At 43.6% G+C, this 20,726-nt stretch overlaps 1 protein-coding gene across 1 annotated transcript in view; it reads left to right on the forward strand.

The window, feature by feature from the left end:
* The window catches only part of LOC109905782 (mitochondrial intermediate peptidase), a 47,842-nt gene that overhangs the window by 9,197 nt on the left and 17,919 nt on the right, over positions 1-20,726 (forward strand). The window contains exons 11-18 of the mRNA XM_020503378.2: positions 254-407; positions 542-619; positions 824-1,031; positions 3,075-3,184; positions 3,287-3,361; positions 3,807-3,923; positions 7,024-7,145; positions 8,216-8,289. Coding sequence (XP_020358967.1) covers positions 254-407; positions 542-619; positions 824-1,031; positions 3,075-3,184; positions 3,287-3,361; positions 3,807-3,923; positions 7,024-7,145; positions 8,216-8,289 — 938 coding nt within the window. The remainder of the gene's footprint in view (positions 1-253; positions 408-541; positions 620-823; positions 1,032-3,074; positions 3,185-3,286; positions 3,362-3,806; positions 3,924-7,023; positions 7,146-8,215; positions 8,290-20,726) is intronic.

Here is a 20,726-nt window from a genome sequence, read left to right on the forward strand (position 1 = left end):
CTTTTATGTCTGCTAGTCTGAGAGCGTTAGTCTGAAGAGTCAGCATGACAAGTGTTAATCAGAGCATCAAGTAGCTTTAGGAGGAAATAAGAGGAATCTGTAAAACACCATCAATAACTACGGAACCTTGCTAATAGATGCCCATTTGGTTTTAGCATGAGATTCCTGCAATTGTCTACAGTAGCTTGTCACAGTCACACAACTGAGATTAGGCTGAAGTGTTTGTCATATTGTGGTTGTGTTTTGGTTACAGGTACAACATTGAGCCCAGCCTCTACAGCCCCTACTTCTCCCTGGGGTCTTGTATGGAGGGCCTGAACAGCCTCTTCACCAAGCTCTATGGAGTCTCTATCATGTCTGAACATCCAAGTACAGGAGAGGTGTGGAATGATGATGTCCGCAAACTGGTAAAAAAAATATATATAACTATTCAAATGTTCCTAGTGTTTAAGCTTTAATTTGTTTGCTGTGATTACATAGTCTAAATTGTGTTTCTATGGTGTGATCTCCTAAGTTTACTGTTTTGTCACTTCCTGTCCAGGCTGTAGTTCATGAGACAGAGGGGTTGCTGGGATACATCTACTGTGACTTCTTCCACAGAGCAAATAAACCTCACCAGGTAGACAGAGCCTCACACGCCACGCCCGCAACGCAACCGGCTTTCTTTAAAGATTACATGAGTTTCAGTAGATCAAAAAAAGTTAGCTAGCATGTTCAAAAGAAAAAAGTCTCTGGCCCTATGGCACTGATCTTGAAACCAGCAGTACATAGAATGTATTTCAAGGCAGGGCCTCAATGTTCTCTTTGTCTCTCCCTTCCTCAGGACTGCCACTTCACCATCCGCGGTGGGCGGCAGTGCCAGGAGAGTGGACAGTACCAGCTGCCTGTAGTGGTGCTGATGCTGAGCCTGCCCCACCCCACCAAGAGCGCCCCCACCCTGCTCACGCCGAGCATGATGGAGAACCTGTTCCACGAGATGGGTCATGCCATGCACTCCATGCTAGGGCGCACACGCTACCAACACATCACAGGTCAGCCATGCTCATCTGACATTCTCAGAGTTGAACTGTTAACTTTAGCAGCTTTAGCCTGGCATTGTGCTTATGGGTAATTCCAGAGTGATGCTGAAACGTCCAAGTCGTCCTTGTCCATAGAGTTGTATGGTTTGTTTAACTTTGCAATCATTGGTTTTTGTTTGACATATACATTTTTAAAGTGAAAAATCGGATACTTAGCATCACTCTGTTACCATTGTATTGTCCCTATGTACACTGCTCAAAAGAATTAAGGGAACACTTAAACAACACAATGTAACTCCAAGTCAATCACACTTCTGTGAAATCAAACTGTCCACTTAGGAAGCAACACTGATTGACAATACATTTCACATGCTGTTGTGCAAATGGAATAGACAACAGGTGGAAATTATAGGCAATTAGCAAGACACCCCCAATAAAGGAGTGGTTCTACAGGTGGTGACCACAGACCACTTCTCAGTTCCTATGCTTCCTGGCTGATGTTTTGGTCACTTTTGAATGCTGGCGGTGCTTTCACTCTAGTGGTAGCATGAGACGGAGTCTACAACCCACACAAGTGGCTCAGGTAGTGCAGCTCATCCAGGATGGCACATCAATGCGAGCTGTGGCAAGAAGGTTTGCTGTGTCTGTCAGCGTAGTGTCCAGAGCATGGAGGCGCTACCAGGAGACAGGCCAGTACATCAGGAGATATGGAGGAGGCCGTAGGAGGGCAACAACCCAGCAGCAGGACCGCTACCTCCGCCTTTGTGCAAGGAGGAGCAGGAGGAGCACTGCCAGAGCCCTGCAAAATGACCTACAGCAGGCCACAAATGTGCATGTGTCTGCTCAAATGGTCAGAAACAGACCCCATGAGGGTGGTATGAGGGCCCGACGTCCACAGGTGGGGGTTGTGCTTACAGCCCAACACCGTGCAGGACGTTTGGCATTTTCCAGAGAACACCAAGGTAGCCTGACTGCCATTAGGTACCGAGATGAGATCCTCAGACTCCTTGTGAGACCATATGCTGGTGCGGTTGGCCCTGGGTTCCTCCTAATGCAAGACAATGCTAGACCTCATGTGGCTGGAGTGTGTCAGCAGTTCCTGCAAGAGGAAGGCATTGATGCTATGGACTGGCCCGCCCGTTCCCCAGACCTGAATCCAATTGAGCACATCTGGGACATCATGTCTTGCTCCATCCACCAACGCCACGTTGCACCACAGACTGTCCAGGAGTTGGCGGATGCTTTAGTCCAGGTCTGGGAGGAGATCCCTGAGGAGACCATCCGCCACCTCATCAGGAGCATGCCCAGGCATTGTAGGGAGGTCATACAGGCACGTGGAGGCCACACACACTACTAAGCCTCATTTTGACTTGTTTTAAGGACATTACATCAAAGTTGGATCAGCCTGTAGTGTGGTTTTCCACTTTAATTTTGAGTGTGACTCCAAATCCAGACCTCCATGGGTTGATAAATTTGATTTCCATTGATAATTTTTGAGTGATTTTGTTGTCAGCACATTTAACTATGTAAAGAAAAAAGTATTTAATAAGAATATTTCATTCATTCAGATCTAGGATGTGTTATTTTAGTGTTCCCTTGATTTTTTTGAGCAGTGTATTTGCACTGTTAATGTGAATAATAATTTGGGAATGACTGTATGTAAAGCTCTCTCAAATCAATAGTCCTAATAGTGAGGAGGATTGATTTCAGTATTAATGGTTTCATCCTCTGCTTGTGTAGTGGGTGGTGTTGTGAATGACATCTTATAATGATGGTCACAGGTTAGAATGGCATGCGTAGAGGCTGTGTTCAGTCATGGTGTGGAGACTTGAAAAGGCCTGTTAAATCCAATTCAGAATGATATGGCTTGGTGAGGAAATCCACACTGGTTATCATTGGATTGATTGCATGCTCCTTTACTTGTTAGATAAAGACAAAGGATACGCCTTAGCAAGTAACTCAAGATGCTTAAAAATGTCAATTTCATGGCTAGAGACATCCACTTAGATAACAGATCAGTAATGGAGCAACTTGAGACTGCTTTTGTCTTCTCAGGAACCAGATGTGCCACTGACTTTGCTGAGGTCCCCTCTATTCTCATGGAGTACTTTGCCACTGATTATCGTGTAGTGAACCAATTTGCCCGCCATTATCAAACAGGACAGGTACACAAACTCACAATTTTTTTTTGTGTTACTAGATGGGTTACTGTAGAGGTATGGTGCTGTAGTCCGGCTGAGAAATGAATGTCTTTTGTGTTTTTGCAGCCTCTGCCTCAGAGCATGGTGGCTCGCCTGTGTGAGTCCAAAAAGGTGTGTGGTGCGGCAGACACTCAACTACAGGTAAATCCCCCTGACAGACAACAACAATGAACAAAATGGGTCACAGCTTTTCCTTGAATGGGATACATTAACACTCATGGGTTACGATGACACTGAACTCTCATGAAAATGCACAATACAAGGGCAAAACATTTTGCTCTCAAACTGTTTAAAATGTACTGGCACGGCAGCAAACACTGACAACTGTTATCTGCTAATCTTTATAGTAGTTTTATAGGTATTTTTTAGGATATAGGTATCCTATATTGTTACCGTTGCTTTAAAAACACAAATGACATAAGTGCTTTGACTCAGTGATTGATGGTAGTGTAGAGACATAACAGATATCAGCCTTTTTCAGGCAACAGAAAATGACTTAACTCTAAGTGGGATATTTGGGAACGTTTCAAAGGTTTAACATGTAACTACATGAATGATTCAGCATGTTTATTTTTTATGTGGACAGATTTTCTACTCTGCTCTGGATCAAATGTATCATGGAAAACCCCAAAACCGGTCAACGACTGATATCTTAAAGGACATGCAGCATAAATTCTACGGCTTACCGTACACTCCAAACACGGTGGGTACCTCAGTATCAAAATGCCCTTTGCCTTGGTCTGTTGGTCTGTAGAACTTTGATTAAGAGCTCAATTACAGCCTTTACAGTTAATGAACGTTTGAGGGGACATTCTTTGCCTAATCCCCAAATCTTTACCACAGTGCCTTGTCCCGTGCAACAGAGGGACAAAAACAGCAGAGAGAGGGAGTTATTTTTTGGATATTCTTCTCTGGCTTTGTGGTTTTATAGCTCTTACCCAGGCGCAGCACCGTTTAAGGGATTAAAGGTTTTTTGGAGGCCCTGCTCAATTAACAAAGCAGAGGTATACTTTGAATGAGCACTCCCTGGGGGAAATATTTGAAACTCTTCTTTCTGTGGTCCTTTTAATGAAAATAGTCAGGAGGGAATAGAGAATGTAAAACACAGCCATCATTTAACAGGAATGGTCATCATAAGGCATTTATCCTCATCTGTAATTATTTGGGCCATCAGGAATAGACGGCACTCAGTCAGAACTATATATCACCTTCTTTAATTGAGCTTACAAGCCCTAGTTGCTCTACCCTCGCTAAAAGTCCTACTTCCTCTTTTATCCATGCAGCTAACGACCTCCCAGGGGAGTGTGGTTAATGTTATATACTTTCCTTTCTGTCTGAGTAATTTTTCTTTAACTATAAAACCATGCCGAAACTCAACATTTCACTCAAATTACATGTTATGATGGGATGAGTAGTTTTCCTCCTTTTAGCCCCACTTACAAAATTCCTAATTGTGTTGTTAAAGGATCTGTGATGGGATTGGAGCAAGTGAAAACAGATTTGTTTATATTCTGCTAAAAGGACCATATTTAAAAAAAATATATATATATATATTTTTAATGTTTTATTCTCTTCTCTCCCTGCGCTCACAAAAAAGCAGTGAAGCCAAACTTTCCACACTAAACTGAACATTTGAATGGCTAATAGGTTACAGAGAGACCCAAATGTTAAACACTGGGGTGATTGTGACATGTGTATGGTTTATAGACCAGGGGTATCAGTTCTGGCTGGAGAGAAAGACTATCATCTGTTGTTGAGTACATGGACCAAATGGGAATCCCTGGGCCTGCAATAATAATATTTGGAAAATGGCAGTAAGCATGACATTCACTCTGCCATGTTGATGATTCTTTGTTTTTATCTGTTTTCTCTGAGTCCTAGAAAGTCAAGACATGTTCTTTTCTCATGAGTAGTGCTGTGGGGATGATGCATAGGCCTACCCCTGCGCATAAATTCTAGCAGCTTGGTCTGCAAGTATGCCTTTTATCTAATACTTAGGAGAACAGAGTGACATGCTTCTCTGACTTTCCGGGTCTTTGTCTGTGTGGATCAAAAGGGATCTGTCGCTGAGATGTTGACTGGACTATGACCTTTTCAAGTTGGACGGCTCAAAAATAATGCAGAGCACTGGTGTCTGAACTGATTCGTTTGAGTGTTCACTGTCCCTCTAAGTTTTAGCCATTCTTTGTAATACCTGGAATTACGTTTCATGTTCTAAGGTGTTGTGCGGTTGAGGATATCTTGCCACAGCAAGATGAGGGTGAGTTCAAACCGGGTGACCCGATATATGCTATAGGCCTCTGGTACTGCTATAGGCCTCTGGTACTGCCGTCTGGGCAGCTGGTGAACTCTCTCCTCATGATTTGTGCTCAGTTTCCCAATATTTTGGTTTCCCCAATGTACTGCCTCTGTCAGGAGTACTGTTTACCCTTATTAAAGTCATTACGGCCCAGATGGGACCCGTCATGCAGACACTTTGCGGCTTCAGCCTGTTTCACGCTAGAGGATCATCCGCCCAGCCTGGAGAACTCTTTCACACTGCCCTCTGTTTAAATAAGCAGCACCTCTCTCAAAGGCCGAGCACAAGGTGCTTTATACTAGCCCCTTTAAACTCAGCTATCGCACCTATCCAAGACGGTACTGTAAAGAGCACAGTCAGGGAAAAATCTTCTCCTAAGAGCTGAAGTCACTTGTTAATTTATAAAGATCTGGGCCCACATTTGGATGTTAGTTAGGGCAACTTCATTTGATGATATCTATGTGGCTCTAGCAAGGTTCGTAAGGTTCCTTATGCATTACAGGCTCAATGCTCTGATACAATACTAAACCGTACTTAGCTTTTCATTTGTGTTTTACAACAACCGTGGAGAATAGGGTATAATTTAGTTTTGTTTCACTACTGCTTTCTGACTGACTGACTGAGTGTTTGCCAGGTGAATTTCCCCGGAGTCCAAAATCAGGCCTGATCATAGAGCACGTTGTCTTTACAGATAGGAAGTTGGACCCTCTAGGCAACCAGGGAAAAAGGAAATGTATGCACTCTGCCATTTAGGAATTTCCATGTTTTGTTCCTTTTAAAAGCAAAGTAAAAGGTTTAAAGTAAAATGTATACAGTTAAATCAAAGTCCATATTTGACTTAATCATGGGCCAATTGAACATTAGCATAAATATTGAAGCAGAAAAAACAGTGACCAGACAGTAACTAGAACAATAGACTGTCTTTAATGGCCCAAATAATATTGGGTATTTTCCTGAGGGGGAAGTAGATGATGACAGAAGAATGTCTCTGCTTGTCTTTTCCTTTCCTTTAGCAACCTTTATGAGCGGGAACAGTTAAGCCTTCAAAGCTGAATTAGCCTTTCTCTCCAAACGAAACTAAAAAAAAAAAACATTTTTTGGTACTTTTATTTAACTAGGCTAGTCAGTTAAGAACAAATTCTTATTTACAATGACGGCCTAGGAACAGTGGGTTAACTGCCTTGTTCGGGCAGAACGACTGATTTTTACCTTGTCAGCTCAGGGATTTGATCTTGCAACCTTCCGGTTACTAGTCCAACTCTCTAACCACTAGGCTATCTGCCGCCATGCGTAAGCTATTTTAATTGCATTCAATCTGTCTGTTTTTGTTATTGTTTTTTTATGTGAGATAAAATGTTTATTTGTCAGTATACATACAGTGGTGGTCTTTCTGAAATCATGGTATTCAGTGGAACCTGTTGAAAGCCAGTTTAATTTGGGTTATTTATTGGGTATGGTGTTAATGATGTTGTGATCTTGTGAAATGCTTTTTTTTCTTTCGCAGGCATGGCAGCTGAGATTCAGCCACCTCATTGGCTACGGGGCCAAGTACTACTCCTATCTCATGTCCCGCGCTGTGGCCTCCATGGTGTGGAAACAGTGTTTTGTTCAGGATCCTTTAAACAGGTGAGCCTGTGAGCCATTCAGCGTGTCCTCACATAAACTCTTCATCAGGAAATATACACAATATCAAGACATGGTTGTCTGCTGCACATACTTAACTTTTATAGGTGTGACTAAATGCAGGGTCCCTACGGAAGAAACATGACTTTATTAATGTCAAAATATACCAGGACCATTTGGTGATGTATTTTTGTGTGTTCCTTAAGATTTTTTGCCATGTGCAATCACACACCGGGAACTGTTTATGCTACATTCAATGATAGTACAGTTTTATTTATTTGACCAGGTAAGTTGACTGAGAACAAATTCTCATTTGCAGCAACGACCTGGGGAATAATGAGCCAATTGTAAACTGGGGATTATTAGGTGACCGTGATGGTTTGAGGGCCAAATCTTAAATGATCTCAGAGAGTCAGGACACCCGTTTAACGTCCCATATGAAAGACAGCACCCTACTCAGGGCAGTGTCAATCACACCACTTCCAGCAGCATCTGGTCTCCCATCCAGGGACTGACCAAGACCAACCCTGCTTAGCTTCAGAAGCAAGCCAGCAGTGGTATGCAGGGTGGTATTCAGTGTGTCTGTTGTTATATCACTGAAAGTTACAGTACATTTGACTGCAAGGTATAAACTTGTTTGCATTTCCAAGAAGACCGAGGCAAATGCTCTCTGACAAGCAACCTTCCCTGAGTAGTGTTAAGTCTCTCAGCTTGACATTGAACATGACATTAATATGAAATCCACACCAGCTTGGCAGGTGTGGTACAGTAATCCAGTTAGAGCCACCAGCGTCCACATTATACAGCCCCACAGTCCTCCCTATCAGTTCTGCTCTGACTTTGACTTCACAGAGGCTTTGTTTAGAGATTCACCTCAGAGATTTGAGCCCCGCAGTCCTTTTTTCTCCTTTTCCTTTGACATTGTTTATGTTCCACCTGTGGTTGTTTGAACCTCTGTTTCCTATCATCAGCCCTGTGAGGGGAGAGCTGAGACTTTGCTCAGGGTAGGGAAGAGGAGCTGCTGGAGGAGAATGCATGTGACTGTAATCTTATCTTTCCTCTCTCTCCCCCAGGGACATGGGAGAGCGCTACCGTAGGGAGATGCTCGCTCATGGGGGAGGGAAGGAGCCCATGCTCATGGTGGAAGGTATGTCACAGTCTTGACCAATGTGCCCTCTAAGCTGCACACTTGTGCGGCCGAGCACCTCCTCCAGAAATGCAGCGAAGTGGTTTCTTGCATCATAAAACACCTTAGCAGTTTTCAGTCATCTATTTGGCCCATGGCGTTACAGACTAAGTAAAAAATCATAAATTAATGTCTGGCCCTTCATAATGTAAAACCGTTTTTAAAAGTCTTGTGCAAATCAAATTTATTTATATAGCCCTTCGTACATCAGCTGATATCTCAAAGTGCTGTACAGAAACCCAGCCTAAAACCCCAAACAGCAAGCAATGCAGGTGTAGAAGCACGGTGGCTAGGAAAAACTCCCTAGAAAGGCCAAAACCTAGGAAGAAACCTAGAGAGGAACCAGGCTATGTGGGGTGGCCAGTCCTCTTCTGGCTGTGCCGGGTGGAGATTATAACAGAACATGGCCAAGATGTTAAAATGTTCATAAATGACCAGCATGGTCCAATAATAATAAGGCAGAACAGTTGAAACTGGAGCAGCAGCACGGCCAGGTGGACTGGGGACAGCAAGGAGTCGTCATGTCAGGTAGTCCTGAGGCATGGTCTTAGGGCTCAGGTCCTCCGAGAGAGAGAAAGAGAGAATTAGAGAGAGCACACTTAAATTCACACAGGACACCGAATAGGACAGGAGAAGTACTCCAGATATAACAAACTGACCCTAGCCCCATGACACATAAACTACTGCAGCATAAATACTGGAGGCTGAGACAGGAGGGGTCAGGAGACACTGTGGCCCCATCCGAGGACACCCCCGGACAGGGCCAAACAGGAAGGATATAACCCCACCCACTTTGCCAAAGCACAGCCCCCACACCACTAGAGGGTTATCTTCAACCACCAACTTACCATCCTGAGACAAGGCCGAGTATAGCCCACAAAGATCTCTGCCACGGCACAACCCCAGGGGGGGGCGCCAACCCAGACAGGAAGATCATATCAGTGACTCAACCCACTCAAGTGACGCACCCCTCCTAGGGACGGTATGAAAGAGCCCCAGTAAGCCAGTGACTCAGCCCCTGTAATAGGGTTAGAGAATCCCAGTGGAAAGAGGGGAACCGGCCAGGCAGAGACAGCAAGGGCGGTTCGTTGCTCCAGAGCCTTTCCGTTCACCTTCCCACTCCTAGGCCAGACTACACTCAATCATATGCCCCACTGAAGAGATGAGTCTTCAGTAAAGACTTAAAGGTTGAGACCGAGTTTGCGTCTCTTACATGGGTAGGCAGACCATTCCATAAAAATGGAGCTCTATAGGAGAAAGCCCTGCCTCCAGCTGTTTGCTTAGAAATTCTAGGGACAATTAGGAGGCCTGCGTCTTGTGACTGTAGCGTACGTGTAGGTATGTACGGCAGGACCAAATCAGAGAGATGGGTAGGAGCAAGCCCATGTAATGCTTTGTAGGTTAGCAGTGAAACCTTGAAATCAGCCCTTGCCTTGACAGGAAGCCAGTGTAGGGAGGCTAGCACTGGAGTGATATGATCAAATTTGTTAGTTCTAGTCAGGATTCTAGCAGCCGTATTTAGCACTAACTGAAGTTAATTTAGTGCTTTATCCGGGTAGCCGGAAAGTAGAGCATTGCAGTAGTCTAACCTAGAAGTGACAAAAGCATGGATTAATTTTTCTGCATCATTTTTGGACAGAAAGTTTCTGATTTTTGCAATGTTACGTAGATGGAAAAAAGCTGATTTGTGCAATGTTGGCCTGCATTGAACACCACAGCTATATCATAGAAATCAAAAGCTTTTTCCATGTGAAAATAATATGGGATTTGCTCCATTGATTTTGTTGGTAGGCCTGCATAATGGTCAAATAGCCAACTGGCTACTGTTTAAAATTGTAAGGGTACAGCCTCAGTGTTCACTGTAAACGTGCCCCGGAAGTTGCAAAAGGTTGTCTCAACGTACATGTTTCCGCTCACAAGACCTAAAATTTGCTCATTTGAGGGAATAATAATAATTTGAGGGACTTTACCTTTTTTTTTTTACCTTTTTTTTTTTTCAAGAGTGTTTTATTGAAATTGTACCCCCTGCTTCTCGCCAATTTCATGATATCCAATTGCCATCCAATTACGATCTTGTCTCATCACTGCAACTCCACAACTGGCTCGGGAGAGACAACGGTCGAGTCGTACGTCCTCCGAAACATGACCTGCCAAACCGCGCTTCTTAACACCCGCTTGCTTAACCCGGAAGCCAGCTGCACCAATGTGTTGGAGGAAACACAGTTAACTTCTTGATGCACCCATCCCTTTAGCGGGATCATCCACTGAATTGCAGAGCGCCAAGTTCAAATAAAATTACTAAAAATATTAAATTTTCATGAGCTTAGCTTGTTGTAAACAGCTTAGCTTGTTGTTAATCCACCTGGCATGTCAGATTTCAAAAAAGCTTTTCGACGAAAGCATACCAAGCGTTTATGTTAGGACATCTCTCTCAGCAGACAAAACATTGCAAACAGCTAGCAGCAAAGTAGATTGGTCACACAAGTCAGAAAATAAATAAAATGAATCGCTTACCTTTACTTCCAGTGCCGACAGAGATGGCCGCCTCGCTTCGCGTTCCTAGGAAACTATGCAGTTTTTTGTTTTTTTACGTGTTATTTCTTACATTGGTACCCCAGGTCATCTTAGGTTTCATTACATACAGTCGAGAAGAACTACTGAACATAAGAGCAGCGTCAACTCACCATCATTACGACCAAGAATATAAGCGGACCCTGTGTTCTGCCTTTCACCCAGGACAACGGAATGGATCCCAGCCGGCGACCCAAAAAACGACTTCGAAAAAGGGGAAAACGAAGCGGTCTTCTGGTCAGACTCCGGAGACGTATGCTTTATGGTTAACGGGACGTGGTGTGGCCAAAACAACATACAGGAACTCAAGTCCTTCTGTTCACCTGATTTAGAATTCCTCACAATCAAATGTAGACCGCATTATCTACCAAGGGAATTCTCTTCGATTATAATCACAGGCGTATATATTCCCCCCCCAAGCAGACACATCGATGGCTCTGAACGAACTTTATTTGACTCTTTGCAAACTGGAATCCATATATCCGGAGGCTGCATTCATTGTAACTGGGGATTTTAACAAGGCTAATCTGAAAACAAGACTCCCTAAATTTTATCAGCATATCGATTGCGCAACCAGGGCGGGAAAAACCTTGGATCATTGCTATTCCAACTTCCGCAACGCATATAAGGCCCTGCCCCGCCCTCCTTTCGGAAAAGCTGACCACGACTCCATTTTGTTGATCCCTGCCTACAGACAGCACGGGAGCTTCTTGTTTTAGTTTCTGAGGTCTGTTCAACGCTGGTCCGACCAATCTGATTCCACACCAAGACTGCTTCCATCACGTGGACTGGGATATGTTCCGTATTGCGTCAGACGACAACATTGACGAATACGCTGATTCGGTGTGCGAGTTCATTAGAACGTGCGTTGAAGATGTCGTTCCCATAGCAACGATTAAAACATTCCCAAACCAGAAACCGTGGATTGATGGCAGCATTCGCGTGAAACTGAAAGCGCGAACCACTGCTTTTAATCAGGGCAAGGTGACTGGAAACATGACCGAATACAAACAGTGTAACTATTCCCTCCGCAAGGCAATCAAACAAGCTAAGCATCAGTATAGAGACAAAGTAGAATCTCAATTCAACGGCTCAGACACGAGGTATGTGGCAGGGTCTACAGTCAATCACAGATTACAAAAAGAAAACCAGCACTGTCACGGACCAGGATGTCTTGCTCCCAGGCAGACTAAATAACTTTTTTGCCCGCTTTGAGGACAATACAGTGCCACTGACACTGCCCGCAACTAAAACATGCGGACTCTCCTTCACTGCAGCCGACGTGAGGAAAACATTTAAACGTGTCAACCCTTGCAAGGCTGCAGGCCCAGACGGCATCCCCAGCCGCGCCCTCAGAGCATGCGCAGACCAGCTGGCTGGTGTGTTTACGGACATATTCAATCAATCCCTATCCCAGTCTGTTGTTCCCACATGCTTCAAGAGGGCCACCATTGTTCCTGTTCCCAAGAAAGCTAAGGTAACTGAACTAAACGACTACCGCCCCGTAGCACTCACTTCCGTCATCATGAAGTGCTTTGAGAGACTAGTCAAGGACCATATCACCTCCACCCTACCTGACACCCTATACGCACTCCAATTTGCTTACCGCCCAAATAGGTCCACAGACGATGCAATCTCAACCACACTGCACACTGCCCTAACCCATCTGGACAAGAGGAATACCTATGTGAGAATGCTGTTCATCGACTACAGCTCGGCATTTAACACCATAGTGCCCTCCAAGCTCGTCATCAAGCTCGAGACCCTGGGTACTGGGTACTGGACTTCCTGACGGGCCGCCCCCAGGTGGTGAGGGTAGGCAACAACATCTCCACCCCGCTGATCCTCAACACTGGGGCCCCACAAGGGTGCGTTCTGAGCCCTCTCCTGTACTCCCTGTTCACCCACGACTGCGTGGCCACGCACGCCTCCAACTCAATCATCAAGTTTGCGGACGACACAACAGTGGTAGGCTTGATTACCAACAACGACGAGACTGCCTACAGGGAGGAGGTGAGGGCCCTCGGAGTGTGGTGTCAGGAAAATAACCTCACACTCAACGTCAACAAAACTAAGGAGATGATTGTGGACTTCAGGAAACAGCAGAGGGAACACCCCCCCTATCCACATCAATGGAACAGTAGTGGAGAGGGTAGTAAGTTTTAAGTTCCTCGGCGTACACATCACAGACAAACTGAATTGGTCCACCCACACAGACAGCATCGTGCAGCAGCGCCTCTTCAACCTCAGGAGGCTGAAGAAATTCGGCTTGTCACCAAAAGCACTCACAAACTTCTACAGATGCACAATCGAGAGCATCCTGTCGGGCTGTATCACCGCCTGGTACGGCAACTGCTCCGCCCACAACCGTAAGGCTCTCCAGAGGGTAATGAGGTCTGCACAACGCATCACCGGGGGCAAACTACCTGCCCTCCAGGACACCTACACCACCCGATGTCACAGGAAGGCCTTAAAGATCATCAAGGACAGCAACCACCCGAGCCACTGCCTGTTCACCCCGCTATCATCCAGAAGGCGAGGTCAGTACAGGTGCATCAAAGCTGGGACCGAGAGACTGAAAAACAGCTTCTATCTCAAGGCCATCAGACTGTTAAACAGCCACCACTAACATTGAGTGGCTGCTGCCAACACACTGACTCAACTCCAGCCACTTTAATAATGGGAATTGATGGGAAATGATGTAAAATATATCACTAGCCACTTTAAACAATGCTACCTAATATAATGTTTACATACCCTACATTATTCATCTCATATGTATACGTATATACTGTACTCTATCATCTACTGCATCCTTATGTAATACATGTATTAACTATGCCACTTTGTTTACATACTCATCTCATATGTATATACTGCACTCAATACCATCTACTGTATCTTGCCTATGCCGCTCTGTACCATCACTCATTCATATATCTTTATGTACATATTCTTTCTCCCCTTACACTTGTGTCCATAAGGTTGTAGTTTTGGAATTGTTAGCTAGATTACTTGTTGGTTATTCCTGCATTGTCGGAACTAGAAGCACAAGCATTTCGCTACACTCGCACTAACATCTGCTAACCATGTGACAAATAAAATTTGATTTGATCTTCGGATGTTTGCACTCCCAGTTACACAATAAATGTTCCTTTTGTTCCATAAAGATTATTTTTATATCCAAAATACCTCCATTTGGTTGGCGCGTTATGTTCAGAAATCCACAGGCTCGAGCGGTCACGACGGGGCAGACGAAAATTCCAAAGAGTATCCGTAAAGTTCGTAGAAACATGTCAAACGTTTTTTATAATCAATCCTGTTTTTACAATATATCGATAATATTTCAACTGGACTGTAGCTTCTTCAATAGGAGAGAGAAAGAAAATGTCTGCTCCACTCTGTTGGCGCATGCAAAACGCTGCTGGCACCCAGCCATCCAATGATGCGATGTGATCTTTCTCGCTCATTTTTCAAAATAAAAGACCGAAACTATGTCTAAAGACTGTTCACACCATGTGGAAGCCATAGGGAAAGGAATCTGGTTGATATCCCTTTAAATGGAGGATAGGCATGCAATGGAACAGGGAGATTCGTTTCTCTTAGGCACTTCCAGGTCGGATTTTCCTCAGGTTTCCGCCTGCAATATCAGTTCTGTTATACTCACAGACAATATTTTGACAGTTTTGGAAACTTTGGAGTGTTTTCTATCCTAATCTGACAATTATATGCATATTCTGGGCCTGAGAAATAGGCAGTTTCATTTGGGTACGTTTTTCATCCGGCCCCCTACACTCAAGGTTAAACTGACGACTGAGTCAGCCTGCAGGTGCCCGGCCCGCCACAAGGAGTCGCTAGAGCTTGATGAGCCAAGTAAACCCCCCTGGCCAAACCCTCCCCTAACCCGGATGATGCTGGGCCAATTGTGTGCCGCTCTATGGGACCCCCGGTCACGGCCGGTTGTGACACAGCCTGGGATCGAACCTGTAGTGATGCCGCAACACTGCAATGCAGTGCCTTAGACCCCTGCACCACTCAGAAGGCCCCCTGATGTACTTTTTTAGTGTCCATTAGACTAGGAAGGAAGGTGTCAACCAACTTAACTATATTTCAATGAATTGTGTTCAGAAGAGACTAGGTATGTCTGCTCTAGGTGATCCTTGATAACCCTGTGGATCTAGAAAGAGCCAGCAGTAGCCCATCAGATTTGGGTCATAATTCCAGTTATTCACACCTGCTGCTGTTGTGGTTAGCCTGACCTGCGATATGGGCCTCCAGAATGGAGCACATTTAGCTTTCCAGCATTTTTTTACTGCCTCTCTTACCGTGTGTATTACTGGGGCTCTGTCATTATAGAGCTATATAGCCCCTTGTTTGGTGGTGGTTAGTCTTGTATGGTGGTAACTGTTAAGCTATAACAGAACACAAGCCTTTATACATGGTGGCAGTGCCACGAGTGGAGGTCATCCTCCTGCCCTTCGACCCCCCCCCCCCCCCCCCCCCCCGGCTCAGAGCGGGGGGGAACCAGCATTGTAATATCAGGTGACGACGGGTACTGTTAATCTCCCAGCAGGGTCACCCCATTTTATTGTACTTACAGTTGTCACTCGGCCTATGAAATTACAACTGCCAGGATACTGTTCCACGTTATTAAAGCAGCTAATTAATCAAATAAAATGTTATTTGTCACATGCGCTGAATATTACAGGTGTAGACTATGAAATGCTTATTTATGAGCTATTTCCAAACCGAGTTAAAAAGTAAGACACATTTGCTAAAATGTTAATAGGAAATGGTAACACAATAAAATAATCAGACTATATACAAATCAAATTTTATTAGTCACATGCGCCAAATACAACAGGTGTAGTAGACCTTACAGTGAAATGCTTACTAACGAGCCCCTAACCAACAATGCAGTTTTAAAAAATACGGATAAGAATAAGAAATAAATGTAACAAGTAATTAAAGGGCAGCAGTAAAATAACAATAGCGAGACTATATACAGGGGGGTACCGGTACAGAGTCAATGTGTGGTGGCACCGGTTAGTTGAGGTAATATGTACATGTAGGTAGAGTTATTCAAGTGACTATACATAGATGATAACAACTGAGAGTAGCAGTGGTGTAAAAGAGGGGGGAGGGCAATGCAAATAGTCTGCGTAGCCATTTGATTAGATGTTCAGGAGCCTTGTGGCTTGGGGGTAGAAGCTGTTTAGAAGCCTCTTGGACGTAGACTTCAAATCAAATCTTATTTGTCACATACACATGGTTAGCAGATGTTGATGCGAGTGTAGCGAAATGCTTGTGCTTCTAGTTCCGACAATGCAGTAATAACCAACAAGTAATCTAACTAACAATTCCAAAACTACTGTCTTATACACACAAGTGTAAGGGGATAAAGAATATGTACATAAAGATATATGAATGAGTGATGGTACAGAGCGGCATAGGCAAGATACAGTAGATCGTATTGAGTACAGTATATACATATGAGATGAGTATGTAAACAAAGTGGCATAGTTAAAGTGGCTAGTGATACATGTATTACATAAAGATGCAGTAGATGATATAGAGTACAGTATATACGTATACATATGAGATTAATAATGTAGGGTATGTAAACATTATATTAGGTAGCATTGTTTTAAAGTGGCTAGTGATATATTTTACATAATTTCCCATCAATTCCCATTATTAAAGTGGCTGGAGTTGAGTGGCAGCAGCCACTCAATGTTAGTGGTTAAACTTGGAGCTCCGGTACCGTTTGCCGTGCGGTAGCAGAGAGAACAGTCTATGACTAGGGTGGCTGGAGTCTTTGACAATTTTTAGGGCCTTCCTCTGACACCGCCTGGTATAGAGGTCCTGGATGGCAGGAAGCTTGGCTCCAGTGATGTACTGGGCCGTTCGCACTACCCTCTGTAGTGCCTTGCGGTCAGAGGCCGAGCAGTTGCCATACCAGGCAGTGATGCAAACTTATATTAAATTTTTTTATTTTATTCTTTTCCAATAAAAAAATCTAATAAAAAAGACAGCAATACTAACAATGACATTCATTGTACTGTTGAATGGGATGGACAATTTAGAGGACAAAACTTAACTCACACATACACAAAATAAAACAAAATCCTATTAAGTGGTACATGTATAAGAAGACAGCATATAGTCATTACAAGCAGTGTGGTTAAGCCAAAAATAAATATTGAGTGGAGTACAGCACAGAGTAGCAGCAGATCGTCAACCCAGTTATGAAGCGGGACTAGGCCATTTATCCAGTATCGGCTGCCATATTTTGTAAAACATTGGACTTCTATTGGAAGTATTGTATCGAATCTTTTCCATATGTATTACATTCCCTAAATACCGTAACCACATTTCAAAGGTAGGTACAGTCTCCAATTTCCAAAATTGCAATATGAGCCTTTTGGCTAATAGAGTACAAAGAGAGACAGCTTTCCCTTCGTGGTTATTCCCATCAACTGTACCAAACAGAGCGATCAATGGGTCTGGGGCTAGAACTCTATCAAAGGCTCTAGATAAGTAATCAAAAATGAGAGCCCAGTAAACATGTAACTTAGGACATGTCCAGAATAAGTGGGTCAACGTCCCCTCATCCTGCTTGCACCTCTCACACTGGTAAGGTGTCCGGGAATATTTTATGCAGTTTTACTTTTGAGTAATGTAACCTGTGTATCACCTTAAACTGTACAAGGTTGTGTCTGGCATTCACTGAACTGTGGTTTATATTCCTGAGAGCTTCTACCCAGTCCTCATCTGAGATTTCTGAACCAAGTTCTTGTTCCCAAGCCCTTTTAATGGTGTCTGTGGATACCTCTATGTGGGCCTGTAGCACATCATACAGTCTAGAGACCGACCCTTTTGAATGGGGTTTGACAAGGATCAAGCTATCTAATGTAGGACTATTTGGCTTCATGCCATACCGTGGGATATGTGTCCTTACGAAATTCTTGATTTGGAGGTATCTGAAAAAATGTGTTGTTGGCATGTTGAACTTTCCCTGTAATTGTTGAAATGAAGCTAACTGACCATCTATGTATAGATTACCAATTGTTGTGAGCCCCTTCTCCCTCCACTGTGAAAACACCATATCATCCAATGCAGGGTGGAAAGCATGATTCAGGCAAATCGGGCTGTCAATGTATACAGTGGGTATGTTAAGAAAATACCTAATTGGTTTTTAGATCCTAAGCGTATGACAAATGACTGGGTTAGAGTCATAAGTGGATTTTTTCGCATGTGATGGGCTATTAACAAGTGCAGGGAGTGAGGAACGTTGACAGGAGGCCTGCTCAATCAAAAGCCATGAAGGCATATCCTTCTGTCTCATCGCAGGTATACTTTCCCTCCAGAAAGACACAATGTTCAGATTAGCAGCCCAATAATACAGTTTAAAGTGAGGAAGGCCAAAGCCCCTCTCTATCTTGTACTTGCATAAATGCTTCTTTGAAATTCTGGCTGCCTTGTTATCCCATAAAAATTTAGTTACTATTGAATCCAGTTTCTTAAAATAGCTTTGTGGTATGAAATTGGGTAGACATTGGAAGAGGTAAAGAAACCTGGGTAGGACAACCATTTTAATAGCGTTTATACGACCAACCAAGGAAATATGCAGAGTTTTTTCCAAAAATCTATATATATTTTCATGTCCCAATTCGCTTTCAATAGCTGATCAAGGTCTCTTGTCACTACAATGCCAAGGCTTGTGAACTTGTCCATCACTGTTCTAAACGGGGTAGATTGCAGAAATTGCATATCCACAGGCCGTGATATTGGCATCAACTCACTTTTTTGCCAGTTTATCTTGTAGCCAGAGAAGGAGCCAAATGTGTTTATCAAGTTAAGTAAGAGTGGAATAGAAGTTTTAGGCTTGGACAAAAACAAAAGAACATCGTCTGCATATAGGGACATTTTGTGCTGTGTGTCCTTTATTTTAACAGAAGCTATATCGGCACATGCCCGAATGCGAGTAGCAAGGGGTTCCATGGCAATAGCGAAGGGAGCAGACGAAATAGGGCACCCCTGTCGGCATCCCTTGAACAAGCGGAATGACTGCGACATTTCTTGATTGGTTACCACGGACGCCATTGGGTGTGCATAAATAATTCGTATCCACTTAATAAATTCCTTTCCAAGCCCGAAGTGCTCCAGAACCGACATCATATACTTCCACTCAATCCGATCAAACGCCTTCTCTGCATCAAGAGCTATTACCACTGCCTCAACCTTCTCTGCATCAAGAGCTATTACCACTGCCTCAACCTTATGATCGTGATACATTACGTTGAAAAGGCGTCTCAAATTGTAGTATATATATGTTGGCCCGAGATATAACCTGTCTGGTCAGGGTGTATGATGTCGGAAATACATGTTTTCAATCGGTTTGCCAATATCTTTGTCAACACCTTGTTTTCTATGGGGAGTAACGACACAGGGCTATAAGATGACATCTCAATGGAATCTCTATCTTTTTTCAAGATCAGTGCTATTGTAGCCTCATACAGTGTTTGCGGGAGTTTGGCATTTTCTTTGGATTGTTTAAACATTCGCAACATAAGTGGAGATAGACTGGCGCAGTACTTCTTATAGAATTCTATTACATATCCATCGGGCCCAGGGGCCTTGCTGTTTGGAAATTGTGCTATCGCTGTGTTAATTTCCTCTAAAGTTATCCCTGCATCGAGTGCAGCAGCTGCCCCCCTGTCTAGTTTAGGAAGTTCACATTCAGCGAGAAAGCGTTCCATAGTTTGTGGTTCAGTAGCATCGCATTTTGATTGGTATAGCTCTGAGTATCTGTTACTATTTTACTCTTCTTGTCTTTTTTTGTGTGAATAGCTCTAGATGCCTGTACATGCCTTAGCTGTCTTGCTAATAATTTATGTGGTTTGTCACCCAGTTCAAAATAACTTTGTTGCGTGCTAGCAAGTAAAGAGCCCACCCGTTTCGAAAGGATGGTATTGTATTAATTTTAACTTTGTGATCTTCTCAAGGACTGTATACGAGGAATTCGCCCTAAAAACGTTCTCCTGTTCCCCTAACTCTCTTTCAATTTCTCTCAGCCTAGTATTGGCGCGTTTCTTCCTCTCTGATGTATAAGAAATAATGTAACGTCTAATCACAGCCTTTAGAGATTCCCAAAGGGTGGAGTCATCAACATCCCCCGTGTCGTTAGTTCAGAGGAAAAAGACAATCTGCTCCTTCAAATACTGACAAAAAGCCTCATCTTTCAGCAGGTATGCATCTAAGCGCCACGGTCGCCGACCTGTCGACATATTGTCGAGTTTCAGCACCATGGACAGAGGAGAGTGGTCCGTAATTAGAATAGGGTGATAGGTAACCGACTCAGCTGCTGAAATTAGTTTGGAGTCCAACAAAAAATAGTCAATTCTGGAATATGATTTATGAACTGATGAAAAGAAAGTATAATCCCTGTCTGTTGGGTGCGTCAGTCTCCAAATATCGACAATGTTAAGGTTTGTCATCAATGTATTTAGACAAACACTGGCATTTGATTGTTGAAGTGACCTTGATAGCTGTTTATCTAAAAGAGGATCTAATGTACAGTTAAAGTCCCCTCCAACAATAACACTTGTATCCGAGATATTTGGTATGTCCTTAAATACCCTTTGAAAAAATAATGGATCATCGAAGTTGGGTCCATATAAATTGACCAAGGTTACTGGTTTCGAATTCGGTGTACCAGCCACAATAATATACCGACCATTAGGATCTGAAATCGAGGATGAGTAAACAAAAGTAAAGTTTTTCCTTATCAGGATTGCTACCCCTCTCGCTTTTGCAAGTGATGC

This window comes from Oncorhynchus kisutch, linkage group LG15, assembly GCF_002021735.2.
Source record: "Oncorhynchus kisutch isolate 150728-3 linkage group LG15, Okis_V2, whole genome shotgun sequence".
NCBI lineage: Eukaryota > Metazoa > Chordata > Actinopteri > Salmoniformes > Salmonidae > Oncorhynchus > Oncorhynchus kisutch.